The 11322-nt window shown below is 45.0% G+C and overlaps 1 protein-coding gene across 4 annotated transcripts; it reads right to left on the reverse strand.

The window, feature by feature from the left end:
- Window positions 1–1795: 1795 nt before the first annotated feature.
- zgc:112083 lies at window positions 1796–11112 on the reverse strand. 4 transcript variants are annotated; one of them, XM_041233277.1, is made up of 11 exons: window positions 10978–11112; window positions 9343–9495; window positions 8708–8934; window positions 7639–7750; window positions 6404–6556; window positions 5942–6016; window positions 4213–4333; window positions 3487–3625; window positions 2847–2971; window positions 2111–2507; window positions 1796–2035 (listed from the first exon to the last, which is right to left on the reverse strand). In XM_041233277.1, exons 2-11 carry the CDS (start codon window positions 9491–9493, stop codon window positions 1952–1954), a joined length of 1584 nt encoding a protein of 527 aa, XP_041089211.1. In that variant the 5' UTR covers window positions 9494–9495; window positions 10978–11112; the 3' UTR covers window positions 1796–1951. The 4 variants fall into 4 exon arrangements, with proteins under 4 accessions (XP_041089211.1, XP_041089208.1, XP_041089210.1 ...); XM_041233274.1 differs by having other exon boundaries at window positions 1796–2507; XM_041233276.1 differs by lacking the exon at window positions 10978–11112 and adding an exon at window positions 9882–9911 and having other exon boundaries at window positions 1796–2507.
- Window positions 11113–11322: the final 210 nt, after the last annotated feature.

The raw sequence follows: 11322 nt of genomic DNA on the forward strand, positions 1-11322 counted from the left end.
TAGTGTAGTCCGAGTGGCACATTCACAGGCCAATCAGGACTTGAACACTGTTAAACCCTGTTTGGAAACCTGGAACCGTACCAGTGTCAAAACTGTGTAGTAGTGCGATTAGCACTGAAAACAGGACTGGTTTTCAGCGCGATTATACATGGCAGGCTCCAGTTACGTCTTTATATACCGCTGGATAGTTCGTCTGTAACAGATTTGATAATGAGGCAGAAGTCGGGGCTAAACAAACACCATTTATAAAACTTGTTCAGACGCGTTTGCGATATTTTTTCTTCATTGAAAAATCGAGCAGATGTTTGTGCTTTAAAAAGAGACAATAGCCCGTGCTGCACACACTGTCTTCCCAGCTGGCTGAAGCGCACTCTTAATTTCCTTTCGATCAGATTCTGTATTAAGAGGTAGTGTGTCTGTGAAACATCCTGACCCTGATGAAGCTACAGAAACATTCTCATGCAGTTAATGCAATACAGGGTAGTGTTATAAAGATGCCAGCTGACTTCATAACCGCACTGCATGTTACAGCCTGTTGGGATTGGAGCACTGTAGCTGGGCGTGTCCTGGCATTGCGAGTGTGGGTTCAGTGCTAAACGAGCACTTGCTGTACACTTTCATGAGCAAATACAAAGCACAGATCACAAGCGCACTCACGTGTGTGCAGTTTGATTATTATTGTTTTAATACAGTCACAATGCCCACCAGTACTATAGAAACGCCAGAGCGGAATAACGACAATGCAAATCATGACAGGGCAGTGCATTATAATCTCAGATATTTTACAACATGCATTCACCTAACATGGGAATTACAACTAACATGAATTATGAAAAGACTAATAATTGAACAAAATCTTAACACCCCCAACATGTAGATGATGCATAAAATGCCCATAACTGGTACTGGACTCCTGCCATTTCAGAAAATGTAAACCCTGTGAAGACAAACCTTTGCTGGTATAACGATGGATTCACTTTTTGGGCTCAAAAGTGGTTCACAGGATTACATGTATATCACTGAAAGATTTCTCTCACTAGTGCAAACAAAGTTTCAAAAGCAAAAGAAACTGCTGCTGCTTCCTGGTACCGAATCACTTCCTGTGTTGTTCAAATTCGCACCAATGGTCCATCTGCAAGCAGACCATGTGACCACACTGCAGCAGTGCCAGGATGTAGGCCTTTCTCCACAGCCGTGCATTTGAAATACACGCAAATCTGGAACAGATGTAAAAAAAAAACACAAGGGAAGAAACTCTAAACACAATGAGAGAGGCGCCGCTAACGATGTTAATACAGCCAGGAGGAGGGATTCCATTTCACAGCACTGGGTAAGGTCTGTGTTCAAGTGCTGCGGTTCAGCACAGAGAGTGTGACAGAATCCTGCACTTCAACCTGAAACTAGGGGAGGTAAGAGAATAGCTGATCACATGACCTTTACCAGGCTTAGAAAAGAAACAGTACAGAGGACCCTGGACATGCATCTGCAGCACACCTGCAAAATACATACAACACTTTACTGTTCCTAGAATAAGACAACCGGAATTCCTACATTCCCCATGAGCCTGCCCCCATTAATAAGAAAAACATACACCCACACCTGAACATACAACTAGGTTTGTCTTTTTATAATCTGTCCCAAAAACCACAAGAGACTGGAGACAGAAAGAAGAGAGAGAAAGAGTTTTCTCTTACTAAAGGCGGATGGAAACAAGAGTCCTGTTGCATAGCAGTCTCACCCACTCCAGGTTTTACTACAAGCTTGATTACCTACAGTGTATAGTTAAACTCAGGTGTGTCTTATTAAACTCCTAGTAACACCAGGAATGGATCACACTGCTGTGCAACAGGAGTCTTATTTCCATCCTTGTAATCTGTTTCTTAGTGCACTGCATTTCGAGTGGAACTTGTAATGAACTCCATGTTCTATTATCTAACAAACAGAAAGACAATCAAACAATCTGGATTCCCAGGCCCCTGGCTACTTCAGTGAGCGCCTCCACAGCCCCCGAGCTGTGTGTGTGCAGCTCCTGCCCCTGCGTGACGTTGCTGAGTGCACAGTACACAGGCTGGGGCTCTGGCTCCATGCTGTGCGTGTGCAGCCCCTGCCCCTGCTCCTGCGTGACGTTGCTGAGTGCACAGTACACAGGCTGGGGCTCCGGCTCCATGCTGTGAGTGTGCAGCTCCTGCCCCTGCTCCTGCGTGACGTTGCTGAGTGCACAGCACACAGGCTGGGGCTCCGGCTCCATGCTGTGAGTGTGCAGCTCCTGCCCCTGCTCCTGCGTGACGTTGCTGAGTGCACAGCACACAGGCTGGGGCTCCGTCTCCATGCCGCTGCTCTGGGAGCTCTCCCCACCGGCTGCAGGGCCGCTCCTCCGGGGCTGGCTGCTCCACAGCTTCCTGGGCGTCCTCTTCCTCACCATGTTCTTCATGATCTGCTCCGTCACCTCCACCGTCTCGTAGCGCACCATGTTGAGACGCAGGTAGCCGTCCTCATCCTCCTTGTACCTGGAACAAACCACAAGCACAGCGTTTCACAAAGCTAATAAACACTGGATAGATATACACACACGCAACACTCATTGTAGTATACATAGAGATATATAGTACTACAGATGGAGCAGGGAGAGAGGGAGCCGCAGCGTGCAGATCTCACCGCAGTAGGTCCTCAGAGAGCTAATAAACACTGGATAGATATACACACAGGCCATAGAGATATATAGCAGCGTGCAGATCTCACCGCAGGGAGAGAGGGAGCCGCAGCGTGCAGATCTCACCGCAGGGAGAGAGGGAGCCGCAGCGTGCAGATCTCACCGCAGGGAGAGAGGGAGCCGCAGCGTGCTGTACCTGAATCGAGAGTGTCCCGATGGCCACTTGAGCTGGTGCTTCTTCCGGAGGTGAAGAGTGAGCGTGTAGCACCAGGAGAAGCACTTGTCACAGAGGTGACACTTGTATTTTGCCACCATGTCCCCCTAGATAATAAATACATACATAGATAAATAAATAAATCATTGCATAACAGCATAAAAATCTCCCAGCATTTACAACCCAAACATGGTGACTCCATTCTCAATCCAAAATCATTACCCTCTGCCCGCTTCACTCTTGTTTTGAGCCAGACTAACAAATGGGATATGTATTGAAGTGAACTGCGCTCCACTACTAAGCCCTTCCATCTGAAACTGCAGTGTATTAAAGAGCTGCTGAAAGCTGTGGACACCCCTCCTGGCTACAGTGCTGTGCCATTGAAGCACAGCAGGAAACACTGCTTGCAATTTCCACCTGGTTTAGAGTTCAAATTACAAAAGGTCCCCAAAACAGAAAAGTTTGTGCATTGATCCACAAAAACTACCTCCGTGATATACCGGAAGTTAGACAAAAACCAGTGAAGCAGTGACATCTAGTGGAAAAACAAAGATATGCAGTTTGGATCAGCACTGGATCTAGATCTGCACAGCCCCTGCCTGCCCCGCAGTCACACTCCTACCTCATGAACTCTCTTGTAATGCTGGCTCATGCTGTGCGCCATGCGGGAGGAGTACGTGCATCCCTCCACGTCGCAGTGATAGGCGGCTCCTTCGTTGTGGGTCTCTGTGTGCTTACGGAGGTCGTGGGGGTTTTTAAAACTGGAGGAAAGCAGACCGAGTATCCTTAACCACCCGTGTTACTATAAGAGTTCTTGGTTCCCCTATCCCAGTGCTTTAGTAGTTGACTGATAATGTTTAATACACACATTAAGAAGTGTCGTTTACAGGGCTACAGATAGGCAGTACCATAGACAGACTACATTACAGGTAAACAAGCAAACAATAAGCTCCCCCCCACATCCTCCTGTTGACTTCATTTAGATTTTTTAATTCTATAAAGTCAAAAACTAAAATAAATAACATGCTAGTGTGTGCACAGTAGTAAGTGTTCAGTGCAGGCCAATTTATTTCATATTCAATATTTCTTCAGTCTTTTCTGCAGACAATGAAATGCTGTCCACATAGTCTGATACACATACTGCACTGTACGCATGCTGCAGTAATGGATCGCTTCTCATGATGGCTTTTCTGATTGGCTACAAACATTCACATGTTAAAGTTTTAATGTTTAAACATTTTTAATCCTGAAGTTTAAACACCTGTTGACATTCAAGGGAAGCCTCCTCTCGCTGAGCCCCACTCTGCACCCTCTCTTTGCTTGTATAAAGATAATGAAGCGTGCTCACCTGCTTTCACAGAAATCACATTGAAACGGGCGCTCGTCGCAGTGTCGAAACTTGATGTGCGTTCTCAGAGAGGCAAGGGTGGTGCAGGTCATGTCACACAGAGGGCACTTAATGTGGTTAACTGGAAAACAAGAGATGGAGAAACTTGTACTCAATACAGAGAGAAGAGGGAGAGCAGAGGCTATATACAGCGAGACATTCAACACACGGGAAGAAATACAATCTTCCAATTACTAACAGCACCACCTGCTCCAAGAGGATCACAAGCAAGCCAGGATCCACTTATTTACACAGGCTCATCATTTATAGTAAACTTGCTCTTGAAATGAAGCCTTTTACCTAATGAACAGAACTTATATTTAACATCTCCAGGATCTCTACAGAGTTTCTATTTAACATCTCCTCTCCAGGATCTACAGAGTTTCTATTTAACATCTCCTCTCCAGGATCTACAGAGTTTCTATTTAACATCTCCTCTCCAGGATCTCTACAGAGTTTCTATTTAACATCTCCTCTCCTCCAGGATCTCTACAGAGTTTCTATTTAACATCTCCTCTCCAGGATCTACAGAGTTTCTATTTAACATCTCCTCTCCAGGATCTACAGAGTTTCTATTTAACATCTCCTCTCCAGGATCTCTACAGAGTTTCTATTTAACATCTCCTCTCCAGGATCTCTACAGAGTTTCTATTTAACATCTCCTCTCCAGGATCTCTACAGAGTTTCTATTTAACATCTCCTCTCCAGGATCTCTACAGAGTTTCTATTTAACATCTCCTCTCCAGGATCTCTACAGAGTTTCTATTTAACATCTCCTCTCCAGGATCTCTACAGAGTTTCTATTTAACATCTCCTCTCCAGGATCTCTACAGAGTTTCTATTTAACATCTCCTCTCCAGGATCTCTACAGAGTTTCTATTTAACATCTCCTCTCCAGGATCTCTACAGAGTTTCTATTTAACATCTCCTCTCCAGGATCTCTACAGAGTTTCTATTTAACATCTCCTCTCCAGGATCTCTACAGAGTTTCTATTTAACATCTCCTCTCCAGGATCTCTACAGAGTTTCTATTTAACATCTCCTCTCCAGGATCTCTACAGAGTTTCTATTTAACATCTCCTCTCCAGGATCTCTACAGAGTTTCTATTTAACATCTCCTCTCCAGGATCTCTACAGAGTTTCTATTTAGTTTCTATTTAACATCTCCTCTCCAGGATCTCTACAGAGTTTCTATTTAACATCTCCTCTCCAGGATCTCTACAGAGTTTCTATTTAACATCTCCTCTCCAGGATCTCTACAGAGTTTCTATTTAACATCTCCTCTCCAGGATCTCTACAGAGTTTCTATTTAACATCTCCTCTCCAGGATCTCTACAGAGTTTCTATTTAACATCTCCTCTCCAGGATCTCTAGTTTCTATTTAACATCTCCTCTCCAGGATCTACAGAGTTTCTATTTAACATCTCCTCTCCAGGATCTCTACAGAATCTCTAAAGAGTTTCGTCAAACTATAAAAAGGGTGCAATGCTGCATTCTGATGGGAGGCAGCATGCTAGTAATTTGCCATGGCATTTTCATTCAGGCAGTAGTGCAAGTCCATCCCTACTGCAGGGCTACCAGAAGCTCTCTCTGCCAGCTGACGTCCAGCCGTTTAGAGCTCCTACCTGCCCACGCTGACGGAGGGCGAGGGAAGGAAGGGGCTGGTGAAGAAAAGAGAACACAAACTCACCATGCTGGCGAACGTGATCTCGCAGCAGCCTCTCATTGGCAAACGGCTTGTCACAGTGCTCACACACCAACGACTCTGGAGAATAAAACACAGGACAGTGTGCGGTGGCTACCTCTAATCAAGTTCACAGTGTATTTCTCACACACTCTTTGCTTTGTTCACCTGCTGGTCTGTCATACAAGAGTCTTTAAAACCTTAAAAAGGAGTTGACAGCTAATCCAAACCATTACTAGAAGCACAGAAACCACGACCAGAGGAAATAAAGTGCAGATTCATTTAGGAGACAGAATGAGACACTTCTTCACAGAGAGTGGTAAGGGGATGGAATGGGCTGCCTAGTCATGCTGTTGAAGGAGACTCTTCTTCACATAGAGCGGTGAAGGGATGGAATGGGCTGCTTAGTCATGTTGTTGAGGCAGAAACATTGGGATCCTTTAATACCAGAGTTCTGAGATCACTCACCCTCGCTCACGCACTGCCTCTGGATGTGGTCGAAGAACTTGGTGTTGCTGGCGAACATGCAGCCGCAGGTGGGGCAGGCCACCACCCTCTCCTGGGTGTGGCTCCTCAGGTGCTCCCGCAGGCGGTACTTGATCCTGAAGGTGGCGTCGCAACCTGCAAAGGCACACAGGGCAGGAGGTTTCTGAGAGCTCTCACCTGGTACTGCGACAGGCTTGGGGTCCATTCCACTACCTTTTTAAAATCAATTCCCAATTCCTTCCAAGCAACTGGGAACTGATATTTTAGAGACATGCCAGCTGTCGCGATTCCTCAGCTGCTTTCATATGAAGCTAGTTTAATTGACTAACAAACTGTGGGGTCAATTTAAAGAACTTGTTGCCACTGTGAGAGGCTTGTTTTAACAGAATACTGCCAACTGCAATTTTCATCAATGAGGTGCTGGGAACTGATGTTAAAAAGGAATTGGAATTGGAATTTGGAATTGATTTTAAAAAGGAATTGGAATTGGAATTTGGAATTGATGTTAAAAAGGAATTGGAATTGGAATTTGGAATTGATGTTAAAAAGGAATTGGAATTTGGAACTGATTTTTAAAAAGGAATTGGAATTGATGTTAAAAGGAATTGGAATGGATTTTAAAAGGGAATTGGCCTCAACCCTGCGTGGCAGTGTAAAAGGGGTGTGAGACATAGAAATGTATTAAAGCTAACCCAGTCTCTTCTATCGTATTACTCTGTGCAGTGTATTTATTTTCACAATGCAATTAATCCATTATTTATTTGTCATATAGGGACTGTACTGTAATTGAACGTCACACCTGTGATGTGCCTTGCTTAAATCTGAGAGCACAGCTGAACCTGAGCTGGTACCAGAACATTGTGACTACAGAGATGAAAATTCCAGGTTCTCAAGAGGAGGGGCTGCAGCACCCCTCTTATCAAACTGTGGGCTGTACTGAACTGTATCTCCTTACAGAAACAGAACCAGAGAGCTTGGGAGTTATAACATTTTAAACCTGCAGGTGGCAGTAGATTCTAATCTAGAAGACAGCCTCTAAACTGCTCACTATTTCAAAGCAAGCTGAACAGAGGGAACACACAGATCATAACCTGGCAGTGCTTTCCACTCCCTGGCTGGCCGGAGAGTGTAATGGGGCAATGTTTGTGTGCCGCACTGCCGTTACGGATTCTGTCCTGGCCCGCCCTGTTACATGGAGAGCAGTGACGTCACTCTACCTCTCCAGCAGCAGACGAGGGCGTCCTGTCTGTTCGGGAGGGGCTCCTTCTCCGTGCACTGAGCGTGCATGTCCACGTGCCGGTAGAACCACTCAGGGTTGTTAAAAGTACTCTGCACAAAAACACGCAGAATCAGCAAGACCTGCAAGAGACTTCTCTGTCAACACCCCCCTCAGTGCGTGCGTTTCACTGACGTTCTACCAGAGTGAGCAGAACGGCACACAGAACCAAATGACTTACTGTAACACCAATCAGCTTGAACATCAAACACCACACACACACTCACATACAAAGTCAATGCTATTGCACACTGCTGAACTGTCACCTTTTTGTACCTTTCTGCAACTCTTCTAATAATCAGTGTTAGTTGTGAGATGTGTTTTAAAATAACTCAAAAACGTTACACCCAAGTTTCCAGAAGGTCTGTTTTAAAGAATAAAAATCTGTTATAAAGTGTGAAGTTTCGAGAATGCTAACGAGGTCATTTAGCAGTGGTGTAACACGACTCTGGACTGGACTACACTGGAACTGAGACTGAAGAGGCACCACCAGCTTGCTTCCAAACAGGAAGGGAACCTGTGAAACACACTGGAGCGGATTTGGCCAAGGAGAAGGAATGAAATGGATTCAGGTCATTTCGTTGCACTGGTACTTGCAGGTAATGCTGACACCATTTTCTTTAAGTATTAAAATGCCGGCAGTAAACAGGATACAGAAGTGGCTGGTTTAATCTCTGAAGAGCAGAGCTGAACTTCAGTAGTAATGAAACCAAATTCAATAGGAGTCTTACTAGCCCTGACTGCACTTCACCACCACAGCTCCACACTGACCCAAGACTGCAGTCCACACTCGCGTCACAATAACAACACAGCTGGAAATAAGGTTCCTATTGCATAGCAGTGTGATCCATTCCTGGTTTCACTAGGAGTTTAATAAGACACTCCTGAGCTTCTTACCTATACACACTGTGGCTAATCAAGCTCCTAGTAAAACCTGGAATGGGTGAAACTGTGATGCAATCGGAGGCTTATTTCCATCCCTGCTGCAATGCTCTGTGGTGCACACTCACATCGCAGTGTTCCCACTGACACTCGAACGCCCCCGACAGCTCCGGCACTAGGTTCTTGCTGTGCAGGTCCTGGGAGCAGGGTCTCAGCTCCGGGTGGGACAGCAGCAGCTGGGATCCGATGCACTTCAGCTTGGCGTGGAAGGTATGGAAGTTCACATGGACGACCAGCTCTCTGGGACTTCCGATCGCAATGAACTCACAGCCATTCCACAGACAGGAGTAATCATCTGCAACACAGACAGGAGTAATCATCTGCAACACAGACAGGAGTAATCACCTGCAACACAGACAGGAGTAATCACCTGCAACACAGACAGGAGTAATCACCTGCAACACAGACAGGAGTAATCACCTGCAACACAGACAGGAGTAATCGCCTGCAACACAGACAGGAGTAATCGCCTGCAACACAGACAGGAGTAATCACCTGCAACACAGACAGGAGTAATCACCTGCAACACAGACAGGAGTAATCACCTGCAACACAGACAGGAGTAATCATCTGCAACACAGACAGGAGTAATCGCCTGCAACACAGACAGGAGTAATCATCTGCAACACAGACAGGAGTAATCACCTGCAACACAGACAGGAGTAATCACCTGCAACACAGACAGGTTTAATGGCATGGTTACCTAGCTCCTCCAGGGCCTCCCCATCCCCCAGGTGTTCTTTGAGGTGCAGGGCGGTGTGGTCACACAGCTCCTCCATGCTCTTCCCTTTGAAGGAGCAGGACGCCCACTCACAGGACACCACCAGCTCCGAGGGCTTGCTTTTCTTTGCCATGTCTAAAGAGGAACCGAAATACCAATACAAACAGAGAGCTACTCACAACAAAGGGACTGGGGCTTTTCATGCTTCATATCCTTTTCAATGTAGAGTATACTACAGGGATCACAGCCCTGGTAAAAATAGCAGCAATGCTATTCATCTAATGTCATGTTTCACAGCCTTTAACTAATCCAGGGGTTTGGATCATTCATAGGACACTTTATATGCTGTCAAACTATTGAATTTCATTTTTTTTTTTTTTTTTTTTTTAATAAAGACTTCTAGGTCACCTGAAATAAAATGAGTCTCCATAACAAGAACATTCATTACACCCAAGAACATAAGAAAGTTTACAAACGAGAGGAGGCCATTCGGCCCATCTTGCTCGTTTGGTTGTTAGTACCTTATTGATCCCAGAATCTCATCAAGCAGCTTCTTGAAGTATCCCAGGGTGTCAGCTTCAACAACACTACTGGGGAGTTGGTTTCAGACCCTCAATTCTCTGTGTAAAAACGTGCCTCCTATTTTCTGTTCTGAATGCCCCTTTGTCTAATCTCCATTTGTGACCCCTGGTCCTTGTTTCTTTTTTCAGGCTGAAAAAGTCCCTTGGGTCGACACTGTCAATACCTTTTAGAATTTTGAATGCTTGAATTAGGTCGCCGCGTAGCCTTCTTTGTTCAAGACTGAATAGATTCAATTCTTTTAGCCCGCCTGCATATGACATGCCTTTTAAACCCAGAATAATTCTGGTCTCTCTTCTTTGAACTCTTTCTAGAGCAGCAATATCCTGTGAAGGCATCACCAGAAACGAGTATCTGCTTGACTCGACCTACCCAAAGATAAATAAATCGAATATGAACACTGATGCTACAATTCTCTGCTCCCAGTGTCCAGCACTGTACACTCACAATATATACTGGGGAAGCCGGCTTTACGCCACACATCTAGCCTCTCAGAATCAGCGTTTTCAGTTTCAAAATGTATTGATTTGGGTGAAATACATACAAACATGTCTTCTGGAGACCTACTGTAGGGATTTACAACTGAATACTTCGAGTCACGTGAAACGTTGTTTACTTTGTATGTTGCTGTGCCGTGTCTCTCAAAATAAGTATATACACAACATCATCATCATAATAATAATAATAATAATAATGTGTATGTTATTACAGGGACAGCGTGTTAAAGTGTAGACTCTCCTTTACATTCTGCACTTGCGCATTTTCACTTCAGTCACACTCCTTCTGAGACACGGGATTACTTTCCATCTGGGCCCGTCTCCCCTTTTGCTAAGTTAGATGTATTTTGTAAATTAAAACACGACAGTAACAAACACCTCCTGGTTATTCGTGTTATTTACAACCCGCCCCGTATGAGAAGTATGATGCGCCCCTTGTTCTATTCTCGAAACGCGTTTGAATTTCAAACTGCACACTATAACAACAGCGTGTGTGGTAGATCTAAAAAGCACTTCGTCTGAAAGTCCTGTTTTTTATTACCTTCAAAATCCTTCCCAGTAAAAGAAAAGGTGCTCTTTTCTGAGTTACAATATCAGCAAACGAGCCCCGACACACGTTTCTCTTCAGCGCCCTTCCTGTTGTTGTTCTTTACTTCCTGCTTTTGTCCCACCAAGACACAGCACTCACATTTACCGCGTAAATGATCTCACAAAACTCGGTCCCGCCCAACAGCACACCGCTCGTTGTAATTGGACAGTTGAGCCGCCAGTCCCGGTGCTTGTCGACATACCTGCAGTACAGAATTGTGGGATTTGGCGTTCGTTATATTTTGCACACTGTGCTCTTAATAAGGTATGCTTTTTAAGTGTTCGTACATATCCATTT

The sequence above is a fragment of the Polyodon spathula genome, chromosome 30 (assembly GCF_017654505.1).
Source record: "Polyodon spathula isolate WHYD16114869_AA chromosome 30, ASM1765450v1, whole genome shotgun sequence".
Classification (NCBI taxonomy): Eukaryota; Metazoa; Chordata; class Actinopteri; order Acipenseriformes; family Polyodontidae; genus Polyodon; species Polyodon spathula.